Source organism: Mytilus californianus, unplaced genomic scaffold (genome assembly GCF_021869535.1).
Source record: "Mytilus californianus isolate M0D057914Y unplaced genomic scaffold, xbMytCali1.0.p SCAF_2, whole genome shotgun sequence".
NCBI classification, from domain to species: domain Eukaryota; kingdom Metazoa; phylum Mollusca; class Bivalvia; order Mytilida; family Mytilidae; genus Mytilus; species Mytilus californianus.
The window spans coordinates 131,704,018-131,727,638 of NW_026262668.1; the positions used below are offsets into that span (position 1 = coordinate 131,704,018).

The 23,621-nt window shown below is 32.2% G+C and overlaps 1 protein-coding gene across 24 annotated transcripts in view; it reads right to left on the reverse strand.

Annotated features, from left to right (window-relative positions):
* LOC127731051 (dynein heavy chain domain-containing protein 1-like) overlaps positions 1-23,621 on the reverse strand; it is a 143,388-nt gene that overhangs the window by 88,273 nt on the left and 31,494 nt on the right. For 10 of the 24 annotated variants that reach the window (XM_052239829.1, XM_052239850.1, XM_052239832.1 and 7 more), the window contains exons 24-41: positions 23,118-23,279; positions 22,073-22,138; positions 20,709-20,810; positions 18,520-18,717; positions 17,660-17,848; positions 17,033-17,276; positions 16,548-16,619; positions 12,891-13,051; positions 12,342-12,476; positions 9,890-9,985; positions 8,926-9,286; positions 8,463-8,636; positions 7,034-7,253; positions 6,430-6,584; positions 5,735-5,932; positions 3,374-3,630; positions 2,231-2,363; positions 235-347 (exon numbers count right to left, since the gene is read on the reverse strand). In XM_052239829.1, coding sequence (XP_052095789.1) covers positions 235-347; positions 2,231-2,363; positions 3,374-3,630; positions 5,735-5,932; positions 6,430-6,584; positions 7,034-7,253; positions 8,463-8,636; positions 8,926-9,286; positions 9,890-9,985; positions 12,342-12,476; positions 12,891-13,051; positions 16,548-16,619; positions 17,033-17,276; positions 17,660-17,848; positions 18,520-18,717; positions 20,709-20,810; positions 22,073-22,138; positions 23,118-23,279 — 3,036 coding nt within the window. Of the gene's footprint in view, positions 1-234; positions 348-2,230; positions 2,364-3,373; positions 3,631-5,734; positions 5,933-6,429; positions 6,585-7,033; positions 7,254-8,462; positions 8,637-8,925; positions 9,287-9,889; positions 9,986-12,341; positions 12,477-12,890; positions 13,052-14,881; positions 14,918-16,547; positions 16,620-17,032; positions 17,277-17,659; positions 17,849-18,519; positions 18,718-19,583; positions 19,608-19,708; positions 19,735-19,953; positions 19,980-20,708; positions 20,811-22,072; positions 22,139-22,769; positions 22,797-22,839; positions 22,880-23,047; positions 23,088-23,117; positions 23,280-23,621 lie in introns of those variants that run through there. The other 14 variants (XM_052239851.1, XM_052239839.1, XM_052239828.1 and 11 more) reach the window with 13 other exon arrangements.

Sequence of the window (23,621 nt, forward strand, 5' to 3'; positions counted from 1 at the left end):
CAAATATCGTTCATCTTTCATATAGTAACTGAGTAATATGCTATAAAATGTACAGGTGAAAATAGGGACAGACTGAGCAGATGGACAAGGGTCTTATATCACCTATACGATGAGTGGGGTATAATTATCTTAAATTATTATTAGTTTTACATGTGTTCAAGGTTTTACTGTAATTTCTTTGTTAGTAGAAACATATTTTAACTAAGCAGTACAAGTGGATATTTTAACACTTACTTTATCAAATCTTGGTTGACCTCTTATCTTGTACTGATTTTCACTACAGACTTGTAATGTCTTCAGGGCAGTCCTGATGTAATCAAAGTGCTGAGCTGTTACAGACATCAAACCTGTAATATAAAAAATATAAATTAGCTGCTGCATATCAAATCATTGTTTGCTCTTTTGCTTGTTTGCCTTTAAAGACAAACTGCTGTTATATATCAAAACAAAATGCTCTTCATATGAATAACAATAGTATTTTCTAATTCTTTTCAGAAATTAATGACTTTCTATACACTGACCTTGTAAACCAGCTTACTATCACTATATATAGCATAATTAAAGGAAGGCCTTCATTTTGTGGACAATTAAGCCCTGTGAGCTAATTCTCACTAATTACTTTTACTGTGGAATCATAGACTTTCATGGATACCAATTTTTGTTGATTGAGGGAATACTTTGTGGATATTCTATGTCATGGTTTACCCAAAATCTACATATATACCAATAGAAAATTATTTGTACTCTGTTGTACATTTAAATTTGTGGTTTACCTATACACCAACAAATTAGAATCCAACAAATAATAATGATTCACAATCAATCTTATGTTAGTCTGTCTGTATCATCAAACAGGACACCAGTCCCTGACTGTACCATGCCTTACCTCTGGTTAGTCTGCCAGTATCATCAAACAGGACACCAGTCCCTGACTGTACCATGTCTTACCTCTGGTTAGTCTGCCAGTATCATCAAACAGGACACCAGTCCCTGACTGTACCATGCCTTACCTTTGGTTAGTCTGTCAGTATCATCAAACAGGACACCAGTCCCTGACTGTACCATGCCTTACCTCTAGTTAGTCTGTCAGTATCATCAAACAGGACACCAGTCCCTGATTGTACCATGCCTTACCTCTAGTTAGTCTGTCTGTATCATCAAACAGGACACAAGTCCCTGACTGTACCATGCCTTACCTCTGGTTAGTCTGTCAGTATCATCAAACAGGACACCAGTCCCTGACTGTACCATGTCTTACCTCTGGTTAGTCTGCCAGTATCATCAAACAGGACACCAGTCCCTGACTGTACCATGTCTTACCTCTGGTTAGTCTGCCAGTATCATCAAACAGGACACCAGTCCCTGACTGTACCATGCCTTACCTTTGGTTAGTCTGTCAGTATCATCAAACAGGACACCAGTCCCTGACTGTACCATGCCTTACCTCTAGTTAGTCTGTCAGTATCATCAAACAGGACACCAGTCCCTGACTGTACCATGCCTTACCTCTAGTTAGTCTGTCTGTATCATCAAACAGGACACAAGTCCCTGACTGTACCATGCCTTACCTCTAGTTAGTCTGTCAGTATCATCAAACAGGACACCAGTCCCTGACTGTACCATGCCTTACCTCTAGTTAGTCTGTCAGTATCATCAAACAGGACACCAGTCCCTGACTGTACCTTGCCTTACCTCTAGTAAGTCTGTATCATCAAACAGGACACCAGTCTGTGACTGAACCATGCCTTACCTCTAGTAGGTCTGTCTGTATCATCAAACAGGACACCAGTCCCTGACTGTACCATGCCTTACCTGTAGTTTGTCTGTATCCTCAAACTGGACACCAGTCCCTGACTGTACCATGCCTTACCTGTAGTTTGTCTGTATCATCAAACAGGACACCAGTTCCTGACTGTACCATGCCTTACCTCTAGTTAGTCTGTCTGTATCATCAAACAGGACACCAGTCCCTGACTGTATCATGTCTTACCTCTAGATAGTCTGTATCATCAAACAGGACACCAGTCCCTGACTGTACCTTGCCTTACCTCTAGTTAGTCTGTATCATCAAACAGGACACCAGTCCCTGACTGTACCATGCCTTACCTCTAGTTAGTCTGTCTGTATCATCAAACAGGACACCAGTCCCTGACTGTACCATGCCTTACCTCTGGTTAGTCTGTCTGTATCATTAAACAGGACACCAGTCCCTGACTGTACTATGCCTTACCTCTAGTTAGTCTGTCTGTATCATCAAACAGGACACCAGTTCCTGACTGTACCATGCCCATCATGTACTGAGTCATCATTGGCAGTGTAATGTCTTCATTACAATTGACAGTTACGAGATTTCTACCAAATAACTACAAAATATTTCAATTGACAATTTGTTATGCATGATTTTAAACATGACTAAAGACAAGAGTGCACACACTGAAATGTCTCTCCTGCTTTATTGACCATTGATTTTATGTTCTTATGATCTTAAAGATAACTGTTTTACTACAAGTATCACATAAACTTAATATTTTTAAAGATCCATGACAATGAGGTCAAGGTCAGATAAATCCTGTCAGACAGACAAGTCAGGAGCCTGTAATTCAGTGGTTGTTGTTTGTTGCTGTATATCATATTTGTTTTTTGTTCATTATTTTTTACATAAATCAGGCCATTAGTTTTCTCGTTTGAATTGTTTTACATTTGTCATTTTGGGGCCTTTTATAGCTGACTATGTGGTATGGGTTTTACTCATTGTTGAAGGTATTATGGTGACCTATAGTTGTTTATGTCTGTGTCATTTGGTCTCTTGTGAAGAGTTGTCTTATTGGCAATCATACCACATCTTATTTTTATATGTACACCTTACAATCATTCCATTCACCAAACATAACTGACCTATTGCTATAAGTATTTGAAAGAGACCTATACAGATAGGTTACACCACCACCGCATAGTAATCTCTATGTCTTGCATACTGCAAATTTCATCACAGGCGAGACAATAACTATCAACACAAGTGCACACCCTGAAATTTTTAACCTGCTCTATTGATTATGATTGAAATATAGTCCATTTATTAGTAAAATATGGATAAATAAAAAAAAAAGAGATATTTTCAAATGTTTGCTCAAGATGCAAACTCGTCTGTCCAATTAGGGGACACATCAATGATTCCAGCCATCACAGCCTTAAAAAAAATGAAGCTTATAAATCTCAATTCTGCTTAAATAGTTCAAAGTGTAATTCAGAGATTACAGATCATTAGAGCAATACAGTAAAACTTCATTAGTTATAGGCATCAAACAGCAATACAATGCACCTTTATCAGTTTTCAAGAGTTTATACACATCTAAAGGCAATAAATACCACATACTTTCATCAGTTCCTTAACTGTTTCTGATTTGCCAACACTAGCTGGTCCAATCAGGGTGGCACATTGGAAGTATTTAAGAGCCTGTGTCAAAGATAAGAAGGCTCTGTCTGTCAATGGTGTAAGAACCAGTCTCTGTATTGGACCTTGATATTCATAATCATAACTAAACTGGTTCCCTAGCTGTTGGAGATAACACAGACTAAAATGGTAATCTGTGGATACAGTTGTCTTAGTCCTGGTCAGTATTGGTGGTTCTTCTACAAAGAAAATAAACTTCTACTTCAAAATAAACTTCTACTTCAAAATACACTTCTACCTCAAAATACACTTCTACCTCAAAATACACTTCTACTTCAAAATACACTTCTACTTCAAAATACACTTCTACTTCAAAATACACTTCTATTTTAAAATTTTATGAACTTTAATATGGTGAAAATTCTATCAGTTTTATACTTGATCGGTATTTTATATGAACCTGTATTTATAATTTAAGTGTTCCATACCCGCCAACTTTTTCAAATTCTCCATGTTAGATTTTAAGCACAAGGGGACCTAATGCATCTCTTATTCATTTTCACTCCTTCGAATGTCTGTTTTGAAATACTATAAACCAACTTTTTTTCCTGATACTTTATTTTGTGTATCATCATTTCCATCGATTATTTTTTCAATAATTTAAATAATCTCTAAATTTATTCAAATTTTCAAACTTATCATATGCTCGGGGCTATAACAAAATAAGAGTGCACATGCTGAAATGTCTCGCCTTCTTTACTAATCATTGATATTATGCTGATAATCCTAAATATAAAGTTTTACTACAACTATCACTTAAACTTAACATGATCCAAGAAAATGAGGTCAAGGTCATATAAACCAAACAAGAAATACATGTACACCTTACAATCATTCAATACACTAAATATAGTTGACCTATTGCTTATAGTTTCTAAGATACAGACTTAATCATGAAAACTAAACATTGACCAATGAACCATGAAAATGAGGTCAAGGTCAGATGAACCATGCCAGGCAGACATGTACAGCTTGCAATCCTTTCATACAACAAATATAGTTGACCTATTGCTTATAGTATTAGAAAAACAGACCAAAACACAAAAACTTAACACTGAGCAATGAACCGTGAAAATGAGGTCAAGGTCAAATAAAAACCTCAAGACTGACATGTACATCATAAAATATTTCCATACACCAAATATAGTTGACCTATTGCATATAGTATTAGAAAAAAAGACCAAAACTCAAAAACTTAACTTTGACCACTGAACCATGAAAATGAGGTCAAGGTCAGAAGACACCTGCCAGCTAGACATGTACATCTTACAATCATTCCATACACCAAATATAGTAGACCTTTAGCATACAGTATAAGAAAAACAGACCAAAACACAAAAACTTAACTATAATCACTGAACAATGAAAATAAGGTCAAGGTCAGATGACACCTGCCAGTTGGATATGTACACCTTACAGTCCTTCCATACACCAAATATGCTAGACCTATTACTTCTAGTATCTGAGATATGGACTTGACCACCAAAACTTAACCTTGTTCACTGATCCATAAAACGAGGTTGAGGTCAAGTGAAAACTGTCTGACGGGCATGAGGACCTTGCAAGGTACGCACATACCAAATATAGTTATCCTATTACTCATTATAAGAGAGAAATTAACATTACAAAAAATCTTTTTTTCAAGTAGTCATTGAACCATGAAAATGAGGTCAAGGACAATGGACATGTGACAGATGGAAACTTCGTAACATAAGGCATCTATATACAAAGTATGGCGCATCCAGATCTTCCACCTTCTAAAATATAAAGCCTTTAAGAAGTTAGCTAACGCTGCCGCCGCTGCCGGATCACTATCCTATGTCAAGCTTTCTGCGACAAAAGTCGCAGGCTCAACAAAAATGGAAGTAGTAGACAGAGGGACAGACTGAAAAACAGGTGAACAGACAAGGTCATTGAAGTATACCACCACTCCATAAGTAGGGTATAATAAATTCATTTTTTTTTTTATATAAGACCAAGTTCTCCTAACATCGATATAGGTGAAATACGCATATTCAGAATTTTGCACAAAGAAATAAGGTCAGAGATAAAGCCCCATGTAAAGTGGAAACCAAAAAACACTTGAATTTAATCCTCGGTTATTAAATTTGTTTGCATAAGAGCCTTGAAGTTGAAACTACGAACGATAATGTGTATCCTGTCAACCCTTAAAAAATAATACTGTCTACTTCCGCCGGCCATGAACTGAATTTTTATCTATTGTTATAGAATATGTTAATTACAATTCTTTACTTGATTATCACTAATTAGTGTAGAACAAACCTAAGGTTGCCTCAACTCTTGGTTTGGCAAGAGTTGTCTTTCTTATTCTACTTCCTTTCCTTCCTACTTGAAATGGATGTACCTCTACATCTACAGCCTCAGTCTTAGCTCGGAGGACTGTATGGATGTCCATACGATACCGCAGACTGGCCTGCCATTCAAAGTTGTTTTCTTCTTCAGTTCCATCAGCAATCATTTCTACAACAAAATTATATATAGTATGTAAAAACAATGTGAAATGTTGGATATACATGAATGGGACAACAACCCAACAACACCAACAACCAAAGTGTCAATCAAAAAGTAAATGTACTGCAAAACTAAGCTCTTTCTTATTCACTTTTTAATTAATAATCATTTTTATGATTTGTCTGCAGGCTTGTTTTTTCTATTCTCAATGATAAAGAACTTTTAATGAAGCTGCCAAAAATGAAATATAAAATAAATTTGTATTAAAATTAAAATATAAAATACACAAATTATGTTTATAATTCTAACTAAAAATGAATACCAGTGTTATATTTAAATTTCAACATGCAGCATTCAATTGTAAGTGGATTCATTATCAATGTTTTTTCAAGTGGCCATAACCCTAATTATATACGTCAGTAAAATCTCCTAAGAGAAATCTAAGAAGATTGGTGGACAAATGATATAGTTAGACAGGTTTGTATCTTATATATACAACAACTTACTATCTAGCATATCCCTCTGATGTAGTGTCTGTTTTATTAAATTACACAATAACACACTCAATCGTTTCATGACATCTTCTGCAACATTTCCTTTCATACCATAAGTCTCTCTAAGTACTTCTACATACTGGTCTAACTTGGAGGTTGTGTTCTTCCTAGCATCACATGAAGTTACATTAAAATAACAATTTTATACACTGGTCCAACCAGGAGATAGTATTCAGCCTATTATAACACATGAAGTTACATAGAAAAAATAATTCTGGTTTCACATGGTATCAATTATAGCATAAGGTATCTTTGTTACATTCAAATGAAAATCCTGGTAATATCGTATAAATATCTTAAAACAGTGTAAGTATCATAGTTTTACTAGTGTTAATTCTTATTTGTTAACAGTATGAAAACAATAGTAGTGATGATGTAATAATAATAGAATGGATGCTATTAATGAAACAATCTTCAACAGGCTTTGACAAATGAAACTTTATACCTTTAATCTCTTTTAAACAAAACAAGTAAAGTAAAGTCTAGCAAAAGTTGTCTTCATTAAATTCAATTCTTGAATGCTTCTTTTAAAAATATTAAATAAGTAATGCGTTACCTCAAAAATTTCATTTCTTCAATGTCTGCCTTCTCAAAACATTTAGTAACTGATCTTGCCCAGAGGATAGCTTCAGACACTAGGACACACTGTACAGGGAAGCGTAGCAGCCAGTGACGGAATGTCTGTTTAATGTCGGTTGTTATCTCATGTTCTCTAGGTGTTAATGGTTTATTCAACTTGGCTAACTCTTCTAACAGATGAATTGGCTGTCGAGATCCTGAAGAGAATCATTGTTATTTGAGTACACAGACATTTTATTTATATTACTTGTTGACTCTGTTACTATTTCTGTACAAAAGATAATGTTTTTTTTTGTAATAGTTCTCTCTCTCTCTCTCTTTCTCTCTCTCTCTCTCTCTCACTAAAACTGTAAGAAGCCAAACTTCTCCATACAGTAAAATTTCTATTTCTAGAAAAAAGTTTTACGCAAGGAACTCTTCAGTACTGGAAACCTTGTCATGATTTTGATGAAACTAATTCCTCTATTATTTTTTTTTCACAGTAATTTGTAATTTTTTTCATATTTTTTTTAAATTTTATTTATCTGATTTTATAAGGTCTGAGTCCTTAATCTTGCACAAAGTATTAGTAATTACAAATGATATTAAATGTGTTTTTAATATCTATTCATATTAAGTAACTTTATGATAAACAATTTTACCCTTGGTTAGAACTATAGAAGAAACAATTTAACCCTTGGTTAAGAAACCTAAAGATATGCAATCTAACCCTTTGTTAAGAAACTAAAAGATAAAAAAATTAACCCTTGGTTAAGTTACTGTGAGATAAACAATTCAACCTTTGGGTAAGTTACTATAAGATAAACAATTCAATCCTTGGTTAAGTTACTATAAGATAAACAATTTAACCCTTGGTAAAGAAACTAAACTATAAACATTTTAACCCTTGGTTAAGTTACTATAAGATAAACAATTTCACCTTTGAGTAAGTTACTAAAAGATAAACAATTTAATCCTTGGTTAAGAAACTAAAAGATAAACAATTCAACCTCTGAGTAAGTTACTAAAAGATAAACAATTTAATCATTGGTTAAGAAATTAAAAGATAAACAATTTAACCTTTGAGTAAGTTACTATAAGATAAACAATTCAACTTTTGGTTAAGTTACTATAAGATAAACAATTTAACCCTTGGTAAAGAAACTAAACTATAAACAATTTAACCCTTGGTTAAGTTACTATAAGATAAACAATTTCACCTTTAAGTAAGTTACTAAAAGAAAAACAATTCAACCTTTGGGTAAGTTACTATAAGATAAACAATTTTTTGGACTGGGTTCCACCAAGGGTTAAATTTTACAAGAAGTAACCAGATCCTAGTGTATAAACAATCCCTATCTATCCTCCATTTTGGCTTGTACAAAGCATAGTAAAATGGTGGCTTTTACAAAAATCTACTTTAATACCTTCTTCCATCCTAGCTTGTACACAGCATTGAAGAATGATGGTCATGGTATTTTTCATGTTCTGTTCCAGACATTTAAGCCATTTGGTTGCCTTTTGATGTGCCTGTACTCTGACGAAGAATGGTACATCTTCTTCCAATAATCCCTTAACTCCTGTTAATTCCAGTTTGTCAGCTGAAATTATAACAAAAAAGCATCTGAATGAAATCTCAATTAAAATCTAATCAAAATGATTTTAATTGTATCTAAATAATCACATTTATCTTTCTAAATAAATAGACTCTTGTTTATGATCTATACTTATATCATCTAGCCTACTGAACAGAAAAATATTGTTATATTCTCATATTATGAATTTGCTGTCATAGGTTATGTGACTTGTCATAAATTATTTGTTTATTTGTAATTGTTATATCATAAACATTTTCTAATTATAGAACCAATTTAGACAAATAATCTTTACCATTTAATGCAAAATCCAAATTAGTATTCATGCTTGCTATGCCAGAAGGTAAAGCATAACTCAGATCTTGTATTCCAGGGAAAACTTTCATAGCACAGTCTTGCAAAGCTTTTGGGTTTCTAGATATACCCAGAACTTCAACCAATTCTTCATTGCTGATGAAATAAAGACGTGGAAACTCCATACGAGATAGTCCCATAAGTGTTTCAAGGTCCTTCAGGATTTCTTCCTTAGACTGAATCAAACTAAGAAATAACGTGCGGAGGTTATCTCCCTGTAAAAGTCTGTAACCTTTTTCTCCACGCTTTCTGTTGACAACGGTTAAAACTTTGGAATCATTGGAAACTACTCTCATCCAATCCTAAAAATAAAAGACAGCCATTTAAATGTTCAAAGATTTTAATCATACAATATTTTAATTACAAATTTAATGCATGAGTTTCAGTGAAAAGTCCTACAAAGACTTGTTTGAAGTCATAGATATCTAAAAATTCTAAAGTCAATGATATCTACTATGCACATTCTATAGTAAAATATAACTGATAGTAAGCATTTCAAAAAGAAAAGTACATATACAGACCTATATAATCATAATAATTATCTTTATTTCGAGAGAGTAGCTTAATTAGTACGAACACTATTCTCCTTTGAGACCCTCACAATCCACTCACAATGTATCACAAATAGTCTATGTAATCAAGACAATATTATAAATATATCAACACAGCATGCAACAATTGCAAATCTACAATTTATGGTCGCACAGTGTAAGTGTTTGTAATGCTCTACAAAGGAGTAGCCTCAAGAAAGGGTCAACACTTACCCTAAAATTCAGTAAAATTGAATTTCAGTAATTATAGTATACATTTGTTAAAAAATATATGTAAATATTGTGGTAAATATAAAGTCGACAAGCTCTGGTGCATCCAAACAATACTAATATCATTATGAAGTTATATCTTACTTTAAACTGTTTGTGAACATTCTCAAACTTTGAATTCTGTCCACCAAATTTTTTATACAAATCAGGCCTTTCAAACACTTTGAGAAGATACAGCCACTGAAAAAGAATTTATAAATCCTTAAAAGTATTGATCTAAAATGTGTTCGTATTTCAATAAGATTTGAAATATTACATTAATTCCATGTTAAATAACACAATTAAGATGTTATAATTTTTCAAAAATATTCACTTGCTTGTGAAAAAACTATAAGTATGCAAATTAAATTGAAGTATTTAAAAGCTGTTAGTCAGCAGAGAACATTAATCCCAGTTGTCAGACTGAATGGTGAGCCATAGGTCTATGCAAATTATTTCCTGCCTTTTTCTGGCAGATGATACTCACCAGGTGTGAAGTTCTTACCTTTTTTCTCCAGGTGAACTCCTGGCAAATTATTTCCTTTCTTTTTTTGACAGATATACACACCAGGGCTGATATGCATAAAACCACTTAAGTTAAGATATCCATTCGTAGTACTAATTTATCGTAGGACATGAAGAAAAATCTGTCCGTTCGGAACAAATCTTAACTTAAGTAGTTTTATGCATATCAGCCCAGGTTTATGCATATCAGCCCAGGTATGTAATTCTTATCTTTTTTCTCCAGGTGAATCATCACTTGCAAATTATTTCCTTCCTTTTTCTTACAGATAAACCACAGGCCTTTTATTGCTTTCTATTCTGACAGGTGAACCAAAGGTCTGCAATTACCTACCTTTTAAGACAGTTGAATGCAAGGCAAGACAAGTATCCACTAGAGTTCAAATAAATTGGATGTAAGCAATTATAGGCAACCACATGGCCTTCAACAATGAAAACCCCATGCCATAAAGTTGGCTATTATTTCTATCTTTTTCTGATAGGTGAACTACAGGCCAGACATTTTTCTACCATTTTCTGACAGGTGAACTACAGGCTGGTTATTTTCTACCATTTTCTGACAGAACTACAGGCCAGTTATTTTCTACCCTTTTCTGACAGGTGAACTACAGGCCTGTTATTTTCTACCATTTTCTGATAGGACTACAGGCCAGTTATTTTCTACCCTTTTGGGACAGGTGAACTATAGGCCTGTTATTCCCTACCCTTTTCTGACAGGTGAACTACCATATAAAAATAAGGAGATGTGGCATGATTGCCAAAGAGACAACTATCCACCAAAGTTCAAATGAAGCGGATGTAAACAATTATAGGCAAACATACAGCCTCCAAAAATGAGAAAACCCCAAGGTTGGCTATAAAAGGCCTGTTATTTCTACCCTTTTCTGACAGGTGAATTACAGGCTAGTTATTTTCTACCCTTTTCTGACAAAAGAACTACAAGCCAGTTATTTTCTACCCTTTTCTGACAGGTTAATTATATGTCTGAATTTCGTTCCTTTTTCTGACAGGTTAACCTTAGGTATTTTTTTCTACCTTTTCTGACAGGTGAACCTGAGGTTTATTAAGTTCTACCTTTTTATGACAGGTTAACCTTAGGTATTAATTCCAACCTTTTTCTGATAGTTGAACCCGAGGTCTATTGTGTTCTACCTTTTTCTGACAGGCTAACCTTGGGTCTATTAACTCCTACCTTTTGCTGACAGGCTAACCTTGGGTCTATTAACTCCTACCTTTTTCTGACAGGCTAACCTTGGGTCTATTAACTCCTACCCTTTTCTGACAGGCTAACCTTGGGTCTATTAACTCCTACCCTTTTCTGACAGGCTAACCTGGGGTCTATTAACTCCTACCCTTTTCTGACAGGCTAACCCTGGGTCTATTAGCTCCTACCCTTTTCTGACAGGCTAACCTTGGGTCTATTAACTCCTACCCTTTTCTGACAGGCTAACCTTGGGTCTATTAACTCCTACCCTTTTCTGACAGGCTAACCTTGGGTCTATCAACTCCTACCTTTTTCTGACAGGCTAAACTTGGGTCTATTAACTCCTACCCTTTTCTGACATATGAACTACAGGCCTATTACTTCCTACCATTTTTAAATAGGTGAACCACAGGCCGAATAGTTCTTCTACCTGCTGTAGAGAACTGTTCCAAAATTATACTGTCTCATCTCTCCCAGATAAGGTGACTAACATGTCAAGAGTAGGCCTATTGCTTCTTACCCTTTTCTGACATTTTAACCATATTTCCTACCTTTTTCTGACACAATAAACTTAGGTCTATCATTTCCTACCTTTTTCTGGCAGATGAACCACAGGTCTGTTATTTCCTACCTTTTTCTGACAGGTGAACCACAGGTCTGTTATTTCCTACCTTTTTCTGACAGGTGAATCACAGGTCTGTTATTTCCTACCTTTTTCTGGAAGGTGAACCACAGGTGTATTATTTCCTACCTTTTTCTGACAGGTGTACCACAGGTCTGTTATTTCCTACCTTTTTCTGACAGGTGAACCACAGGTGTATTATTTCCTACCTTTTTCTGACAGGTGTACCACAGGTCTGTTATTTCTTCCACCTGTTGTAGAGAACTGTTCCAAAATTCTACTGAATGTCTCATGTCACCAAGATAAGGTGATTGCATCATTCCCTTTATACTGATACGAGTATCCTACAACAAAAATAGGAATATCAATATATGCTAATTATGTGTATGTTTTTTTGCCAAGAGGTTAGAGGTTGTTATATATACATACCATCCAAGACAGGAGATTTCATTTTTTGCATAATCTATCTTCCAAGAAAACTTATGCTTAAATCAAATATTGTGGTATGAAATATTGCAAAGGTAATAATGAACATCTTAAAACGACTGCCTTGAAACCCTTTTCTTTTGTATCATACAGTAATCCAAGAGACGATCATTATTTTTTTTTAACATTTGACTATTAATTTCCTTTATACCTTTATTAATTTTTTAACATTTGACTTATAATTTCCTTTCTTTTACTAATTTTTTAACATTTGACTTTAATATCCTAACATTTTTTATTATTGTTTAACATATAACTTTAACTTTCCTTACCTGTAACTGATATTTGAGCTCATCCACTTCAATAAGTTTATAGAAATCATCTTCGGCTACATTCATTCCTTTAGGGGTTCCTACCAAAGCAGCAGCTCTTTCTTGGCGGTACTTCTCTAACTTTGTACGGCGACGTGGACTTGATGGCTTCTTGGGAGGTTCTAGAATTGAATAAATACTAATAGTAATTTGGTAGAGAGATTCAGAATGATAGTAATAACAAATCAACCAAGTAATATCAGTGTTACAAAAGAATTTAGTGGAAGTCAAAATAAAGAAGGATAAACTAGAAATGTGTAAAGTGATATAAGATGATCTTTCTTCAATAAGTTATAGATTATACAGAGAAATCAAAGCATTAATTGTGAACAACTTCGTATCTACACACTTAACTCTCTTTCATATAATCTGCAGTCACTTAAATTCTCCAAAGTTATTTCTGTTCTCTAAATGTATTTTATACTTTGTTCATAAGGTTGACTTCATATAAAATCTGATTTTTATTTTTTTAAATGTGAAAGCAAAGAAAGTTGTACTGGACTATTGGCCTGTAACTTTTCCATATTTTATGTACTTTTAAAATGGTAATGAATTATTAGCTTAAACACAAATTCATTCCAAATTTATATATATATAAAAAACCTGTTAACATACAGCATACAAAACTAATTGCTGTGAAGTAACTTTTTATATTAATGAAAAACAAATATTGAAATATATCGATTTCATTAGAATGTTTCAATTATTATTATAATTACTTGAAAACAAATACTGTGTGTACCAGTTTTGAATTTATGTTCATTTCATATTGAAATTATTGTTTAAATTTTTTTGTACCAAGAGTAACTATGTGATAAGTTACTGTAAGAAAGCTAAGTCTCTAACAGAAAAATAAACTAGTACACTATTTGCATAATAAGTTAGATTTAGATAAAACCGACAGAAAACCAAAGAATAAGTTAGATCTAGAAAAAAAACAGACAGAAAAAGGAAAACCCAGTTGATTTTAATTGTGAACTTAAAAGTGCCATAATAAATTTTATTATTTAATTTTTATTTCAACAAGTAGAAAAAAAAGAAATATTTGAGATGCTTGGTGATGGAACTACATATATAAATGGTGAAGAGTCACTTAAGAATGTATTTGTTCATTTCACAGTTGCAATTATCATCAAAATTTAAATCACCATTGACTACATTTCATGCTTGAATAACTTTGAGTGTTAAAAAATGTCCTTGCATTTGGCCAATTCTATTGAAATTGATCAAAAGTTGTTTTAAAAGATATCATATGAATTTTTGAAAACATAACTGCTCAGGTGAAATTCAGTTAAAGTCAACTAAGGAAGATGTTTCACCTCAGAAATATTGACTTCAATTCCCTAACGATTGTAAAAACATAGCTCTTGATAAAAATTCAAACTGAACTTGCCAGTTGCATGAAATATTGGTAAATTGTGTATGGTTTTGGTTGTAAAAAAGTCATTCAAGCAAGAAATATAGTTCATGGTGGCTGAAATAATGTTGAACTCTATTGAACTACACCAGAAGACTACAACTGTGTAATTAATACACACCTATCAAAATCCATTTCTTAAAAATAGACATAAAAGTAAAACCAGAAGTGCAGATGGACTAGAACAATTCAAAAGGCTCAGCCACATTTTATTTTATGACCATCAGTGATTCTATATGCCCCATACATACTCGTAAATAAGTTCATACAGAATTACTCTGGAAAAAACCAAAGTCAACATTTAAACAGCAAAACAAAAGCTTTTTTTTAGAGTTTTTTTATAAACATATACTGTTAAAACAATTGTAAAAAATTTATCATGGCACATAAGATAGAATGTTAACAAAATCTGAAACAAAACAACAATGTACATAAAATAATTCTTGTGACAACAATTAAATGACAAATGTTTAAGGGAGTATACCTACAACCTGGTAATATTAAAAGGGAGGGGGATATCACACACAATAATTACCAGCAATGGTCTGAAGGTCCAATTCACGTTCAGCTTCTGTTAGTAACAAAGTAAAACTACACTATGTACAATTAAAATTACATTATGTATCTAATACACATTCATACTTCATACTTATGATGGTCACTATTCCTGTATATCTATTTTTAAATAAAGTACCAGTCATACTGGATTTTCTTTATTGAAATATTTATCGAAATATATTAAAATCTGCATGCATCCTTCTAAAGTCTTAAATACGTGTAAATTGTTGCCTAAATTCTCTTTTTCAAAGAGACTTCAAAGACATTTTTTGTTCAGCTTTTTTAGATGAAATTTTACCAAAAAAATGATAATTTTTTTTAGTTTTCATTGGACTGCTACTCTTGTTTCTATACTAAATCAATCTACATCTACTATACTTTGTTAGTATAATAACCCACAAATCTAATATAAACTGTGCAAATGACAATACCTTTATTTACCAAACCCATGATTTTTCAAAACCCAATTGTACCAGCTACGAAAACTCTTTTCTTAAAAAATTCTACCTTAGATAAGTAACCTTAGTTTTGATATGACAGCCAGTGTCTTATTCGTGTATCTTTTTTTATCAGTTTAATATTGTACAGATTTTACCATCATCGCTGTGCTGTGTATGCACAAAGATATATCTTTTCAATCATCCTGTCATGTGATTTGCCAAAATGTATATGCTTCTTTTTTACCCTTCTTTGAGATCATTTGCGTATCTTTTTTTTCAATGTACCTGTTTTGTCTAATGTCTTGATTTCAAAAGAATGGAATTAAATTTCAATTCTTTACTTTAACCATTGCTATTGATATTAGGTGTAATTAAACAAATAATACATCATATTCAGGAGGCGTGTAAAGTCTTACATATGGAACTTTGCACTGTAAGTCTAAAATCTTGCCAAATAAACTGTTTTTATATAAACACTGTAATATAGATATACATGTATTACCAATTTGATACAACATACATGCAATGTTTGACTTAATATATACTGGTCATCACAAATGTTGTATCTATAGTCTTTAACAACATCTACACATTACTGGGGAAATCAGCAAAAATATGCACATTTTCATCAAAATTATGTTTTTATTTTTATTACAATAATTAAAATGAAAAGATGATGTACTATCTATATACAGCAGAATATCAATAACTAGAAAAATGGCAATATCTATAAAATGATTTTAGACCCTGTATTTCTCAATAATTGAAACATCCCCATAACTATTAAAGATATGAATGGTCTCAATAGTGTTCCAAGTAATGAGGTTTCTATTGTAATTCTTACTGTGAAATACATCAACTTTTGCAAATTTGCTGAAAACCCCTTCACAACTAGTATGGAAGTTTGCAGTTTTAGATTTCTGTGAGTGATATGTTATATCCTTTAAAGTAATCATTAAGTAAAACTTACTTTATATGAAGTCATTTAATTTAATTTAACTAATCATTGGAAAAAAATCATTTATTCTATTTCCTTAACCACTCTAGAAAAATCAAAAATTGTAAACTAATGTAACCTACGTGTTTCTGACAACTAAAGACAAGGTTTCCCATGCATGTTTTACCAATGGTGAAAGTACTACGTAAAGCAACTATGATATATAGAATAGCCTCCGTGTTGCTGAGTGCATGCACTTTTCTTACCTGTTGGTGGAGTTTGAGCATATCGTACAGTATCATTTTGCATTGTGTACCAGTTTGAGGACAACTCTGGTTCTATAGGTCAATTAAGAAAGGTGGTAAAATAGATAGGTAATTTATATCCAAGTAAAATGGGAAAGTGATTTAAGGATACAGGTTATAGTTAATTTTCTTTTCTTGTGTCTAAATAAGATTTGTCCAAAGGGATTTAATTCTGAATGTAGTGGGGGATACTTTAGGGTGATTATTAAAGTTCATTATTTATATGCAATGTTCACAACACAAAAATACTAAATGAATCACACTCTTAAAAAAAGTTAAAATGCTTTCTAATAACAAAGTTCAAACACAGTCTAATCATCTCAAAATAAATATACAAAATTCAATAAATTTGAAAAAGTAAACTAAAAATCCTTCACCCAGTATGATTTTCTACTAAAAACTGAAACAAGGCATAAAACGATGGTGACAGCTACAGTTTGTTTTACCTTTTGAACTCAAGACACTGTCTGGGATATGTTTGGCTAGTTTAAATTCTCTCTCTTCCCAGAATTTACTTATTTGATTGATTTTCAACTCAAGGTCATATTCTGCTATAGCTCCAAGATAGATGGAGTGTATCAACTGATCATTCTCTTCCAGGTCATAGGTCAAGAGATCACATACTGTAAACTGTTTGTCTGAGTCATATGATTCATTCATGCCAACAAATATGGCCTTCCAATGTCTTTCCTGAAAAGTAGGGGAAAATAATGTACAAAATTGGCATCTAAACATGTCAATGTGCAGAAAATAAACTATGTACACAAAAAAACCCCATTAAATATATTTTACATATTAAAATATATAATAAGAATTAATTTATTTGCTTATTCACTATTTTAAGACTACTTTATTAAGTATTGGTAGATCTATGTACCTTTAAGGCATCTTTAGCTAGTTTATTAAGTATTGGTAGATCTACGTACCTTTAAGGCATCTTTAGCTAGTTTATCAAGTATTGGTAGATCTACCTACCTTTAAGGCATCTTTAGCTAGTTTATTAAGTATTGGTAGATCTACGTACCTTTAAGGCATCTTTAGCTAGTTTATGAAGTATTGGTAGATATACATACCTTTAAGGCATCATTAGCAAGTTTATGAAGTATTGGTAGATCTTTCTTGAATTCGTTGAGTGATGTAAACCAATGACTGAGTAATTTTTCTGCCTCTGGAAGTGAAGATTTTCTATCTAGGTAAGGTTTAAGTTGAGCCGCTGCAGCTTGCCATTCAATCACTTTCTCTAAAGCCTTCTTTATATTCATCTGTAACAATCAGAATAAATCATGTAACATTATTAAAATATTTGAAGGACAAATACGTTCATTTAAATGTTTTTCAAAGTATATATAACCTGACAACATATTCTTGTGCCTGTTCAATGTTAGGAACCTTTGTCAGTAGTTGTCTTACATAATATCTTATTGGTTTTTTTGTTTGTTTGGTGTTGTTGGCTGATCTTATTGTTTAATTTTCAAAAGATTTTCAGACTCAAGATGATTAAGAGCTTGAATTATTGTTCTATTGTTGAAGACTGTATGTTGTCCTATAGATGTCTTTTGGTTACTTGTGTTGTTGGTTTTCTGCCTCACTGACATATACTTAACATCTCCTTTAACTCATATGTATCTATATGGCCAGGTGAAAAGTACTATTTATATACGATTATACCTTTCAAAGAATAAATAAGAACTTTTTAATTAATAGTATTTTTTGCTATAATAAAAATAAAACTTTCTTGAAAAAAATCCCTCAACAAAAATGATATCCCAATGCGAAAAAGTACCGCACATATCTTATGCAGAAATATTTCAACAAAACAAATCAATTATTTGAAATGCAAATTATAAAGAGAGAGAGTAAGAAAGTACCATTTCATGAATACATTCTTCTTCTAATTTAATTCCTTATTAATATCACTTTGAAAAGATCTTACCTTTTTGAAAAGCATTTGTTTCCAGTCCTTTATAGCATGTCTAGAGACTTCAATATACTTCCATAATTCCTGCAGTACATCTATATTGACAGTGATCTCGTTCAGGAAAGTCAAATCATATGGCTCGCCTACAATAGCCTCTCTCCACTTACTGGCCTGGTGTAATTGTTTCTGTACATGGTAAAATTTATCTCGGATCTGTTAACATAATCACAACAATTTTAGTTATTATCATGCCTTAAGCCATGATTTAATGAATATTATTTAGTATGAATATAAATATATGTATTTGCTATTCTAATTCATGAAAAATTCAATTCTTCTTTTTATATTGGTTCTGTCTTTGTCTTGAGTATTCTCCTCTTAGTTTCCATTTTAAGTTCCCATGTTTGTGTTCCATTGTGTAGATTACAGAAATCAATGTGATGACAATGTAGATTACAGAAATCAGTGTGATGACAATGTAGATTACAGAAATCAGTGTGATGACAATGTAGATTACAGAAATCAATGTGATGACAATGTAGACTACAGAAATCAATGTGATGACAATGTAGATAACAGAAATCAGTGTGATGACAATGTAGACTACAGAAATCAGTGTGATGACAATTTAGACTACAGAAATCAGTGTGATGACAATGTAGACTACAGAAATCAGTGTGATGACAATGTAGATAACAGAAATAAGTGTGATGACACTGTAGACTACATAAATCAGTGTGATGACAATGTAGATAACAGAAATCAATGTGATGACAATGTAGATTACAGAAATCAGTGTGATGACAATGTAGATAACAGAAATCAATGTGATGACAATGTAGATTACAGAAATCAGTGTGATGACAATGTAGACTACAGAAATCAGTGTGATGACAATGTAGACTACATAAATCAGTGTGATGACAATGTAGACTACAGAAATCAGTGTGATGACAATGTAGACTACAGAAATCAGTGTGATGACAATGTAGACTACATAAATCAGTATAACGACAATGTAGATTACATAAATCAGTGTGATGACAATATGGTCTACATATATTAAAGAAATTACATACTCTTCTCATTTCAATAAGGATCTTTGAAGCTTCAGAAGACTACGGAAATAAGTGTGATGACAATGTAGATTACATTAATCAGTGTGATGACAATATGGTCTACAGATATTAAAGAAATTACATACTCTTCTCATTTCAATAAGGATCTTTGAAGCATCAGAAGACTACGGAAATCAGTGTGATGACAATGTCGATTACAGAAATCAGTGTGATGACAATGTAGATTACAGAAATCAGTGTGATGACAATGTAGATTACAGAAATCAGTGTGATGACAATGTAGATAACAGAAATCAGTGTGATGACAATGTAGATTACATTAATCAGTGTGATGACAATATGGTCTACAGATATTAAAGAAATTACATACTCTTCTCATTTCAATAAGGATCTTTGAAGCATCAGAAGACTACGGAAATCAGTGTGATGACAATGTCGATTACAGAAATCAGTGTGATGACAATGTAGATTACAGAAATCAGTGTGATGACAATGTAGATTACAGAAATCAGTGTGATGACAATGTAGATAACAGAAATCAGTGTGATGACAATGTAGATTACAGAATTCAATTTGATGACAATGTAGATAACAGAAATCAGTGTGATGACAATGTAGATAACAGAAATCAATGTGATGACAATGTAGATTACAGAAATCAGTGTGATGGCGATGTAGATTACAGAATTCAATTTGATGACAATGTAGATAACAGAAATCAGTGTGATGACAATGTAGATAACAGAAATCAATGTGATGACAATGTAGATTACAGAAATCAGTGTGATGGCAATGTAGATTACAGAATTCAATTTGATGACAATGTAGATAACAGAAATCAGTGTGATGACAATGTAGATAACAGAAATCAATGTGATGACAATGTAGATTACAGAAATCAGTGTGATGACAATGTAGATTACAGAAATCAGTATAATGACAATGTAGATTACAGAAATCAGTGTGATGGCAATGTAGATAACAGAAATCAATGTGATGACAATGTAGATAACAGAAATCAGTGTGATGACAATGTAGATTACATAAATCAGTATGATGACAATGTAGATTACATAAATCAGTGTGATGACAATATGGTCTACAGATATTAAAGAAATTACATACTCTTCTCATTTCAATAAGGATCTTTGAAGCGTTCTGTTCTGGATCTAAGAAATGTTCTGATGTTGCCATCTTAGCTAATTCTCTTGCTTCCATATCCAGTTTCTGCAAATAAACAATAACTATAAGAGAAACAATTTTGACTGTTAATTCTTATTGTTTGCACAAAGTTCTGAATAGCTTCTGATGGTGAAATGACATAGGATATTTAGTCCAGAATTACAATCTACAATAACCCACAATAAGCATGCCATAAAAATCAGGAATAGCCCAAAAACAAATGCTTATGCACTAAATAAAACAAATTAAAATAAATAATTGCAACACATTTTCTATACCTTTTTGGAAAAAAAAATAAATTAAGTCATCATAATGCCTATTCTATAACATCTGATATTTGTTGGCATTGTAAGTTTGTATAACTAAAAAGGTTGTCCCTTTGACACATTCCCTGTTTCCATTCTCTATTCTTTTGTAATGGTTAATTCACTCAAACACATAAATCATGCTAATCAGTGACTAAATCACTATTTTAGTTAACTGACAATAAATCTAAGTTAAAGTAAAATACATCTGTTAAAGACTTCACACTCACAGAACATTTTTTTACCAAACAATGAAACAATCCAGAGCAAAATCTAAGATGGCTGAGTAGAAGTAAATTACATTGAATTTATAAGATGTCAATACGAAATCAAAGTAACTTTACCATTCTCAGTACTGTAATACAGTAAATACTTTTGGGAGTTCTGATTAATTATTCCAAAGCATAAAACAAACTTTTCAAAGTGATCACGATATCAAATTAAAATGACTTTCTTAAATAGAAGGTAATATTTACATGTTATATAAAGACAAAATATTTGTATTTTGATTTATAACTATTTACACTGAAATCAACCTTTGTGAAATTATTATGTTAACATTAACAAAACCACAAATACTTTTCATAAAACATGGTCTATTGTTTTTGTTTCTTTTTTCAGATTTAAATAATACACCACAAGGAAAGCCAGAAAATTGAAATAACCTATATAAAAATACAACGATGAAAACAATATTTATTGTACCAAAAATCTTTCTCTCATAGCACTCTACAATGTGAAAGGAGAAAAACAACAGTATTTCCTTAATTGTACAATAACAAAGATTTGAGACATGCTAAAAATAGATTAAATCTGTGACTGTTGACATCATATACATTCCATAATCTTGTACTTTTTTCATACATTCCAGTAAATTTAAAACAACAAACCACAACAAGATTTTTCACCACAAACCTCAAATGTATTAAATGAAAGGTTATTTAGCTAACTGTAAAGACAAACATATGATTATTAAAGCTGTTCTCATGTTGTCCACAATACCATATAAAGACTGGGATTTTTCAAGGCTCTCATTTTCTGTTTCAAATTCTTGGCTCTGGAAAGTCGCTGTTTAGATACATATATATTTATCATTAAAAAGAAATATTGATAATTTTCTATGTTCAGACTGATGTATCATAATTATGTTTTGTCTTTTCTTCCTTTTTACATCAAAATAAAAAGAACTTTCCTTCCATTTTGACCATATTTGTAGATTTTATAAAATAACCAGTATCAGTTGAATACCTGATGCTATCTTATATGTCTACGAAATTCAATCAATACTTCAAGATTGTTGGTACTCTATAAAACAAATAATGTGGCAGGCTCATGAAAGATATCCTGAATATTTTTTATGGACTCCAGCTACAAGATATCTAACTTTTTCTTTAAAGTCTGGAATTTTGCCTTGATAATTTCTCACTAATGTGTATTGTTTCAATGATGAATCACAAGGGGTGTATGATCATTTCTGAGTAATAAACTTATGTTTTGATGATATCTAACATTATATGCAATGTTATGAGTATGTGTATTAAGAGATTTTTAAGCTAACAGTCAATCGCCTATCATAAGTATCCTCATCAATAGATAGTTGGTCATTATTTCTGACCTTCTGAATATCAGTTGTGTTTTGTACCATATATGATGAGTCATGAGGTGTGTTTTAGTGATTTTTATGTGTGGTACATCATACCTTATGTGTATCTTCTAACTGGTGAGTCATGAGGTGTGTTTTAGTGATTTTTATGTGTGGTACATCATACCTTATGTGTATCTTCTAACTGGTGAGTCATTAGAGGTGTTTTAATGATTTTTATGTGTGGTACATCATACCTTATGTGTACCTTGTAACTGGTGAGTCATGAGAGGTGTTTTAATGATTCTATGTGTGGTACATCATACCTTATGTGTACCTTGTAACTGGTGAGTCATGAGAGGTGTTTTAATGATTTTATGTGTGGTACATCATACCTTATGTGTATCTTCTAACTGGTGAGTCATGAGTGGTGTTTTAATGTTTTTTATGTGTGGTACATCATACCTTATGTGTATCTTCTAACTGGTGAGTCATGAGAGGTGTTTTAGTGTTGACAAATACTGCAGCCTCCTGCATGGTTAACATGAATTCATCCCAGCGGGCACGGACATTACTGTCATCTCTTTCTTCTTCAGGTGTTAATTGTCTGTACGTCATTCTAACAACCTAGGAAAGTTAAATAATATACACATTTGTTATCATTTTCCAGAAAAAGCCCTCAACAAAAATTTATTTTTTTGAGACATATCAGTAACAATACTACGGATTCATTAATTTTATTTTGTTATAGGTACCAATTTTTGAGGATTGACGGAAAATTGTATATATCGTTGATACTAATAATTTCCTCTTTTTTTGTTTTAATTCCGCATATATCCTTTAAGATATTTTTACTTGGTTGAACACTTTAAATTTGTGGTTCCCTTATACTCATGAATCCACATCATGTCACTCATTTATGAGCCAAAAGTAACAAGAACTTATACATTCATCATTTAACATTTCAAA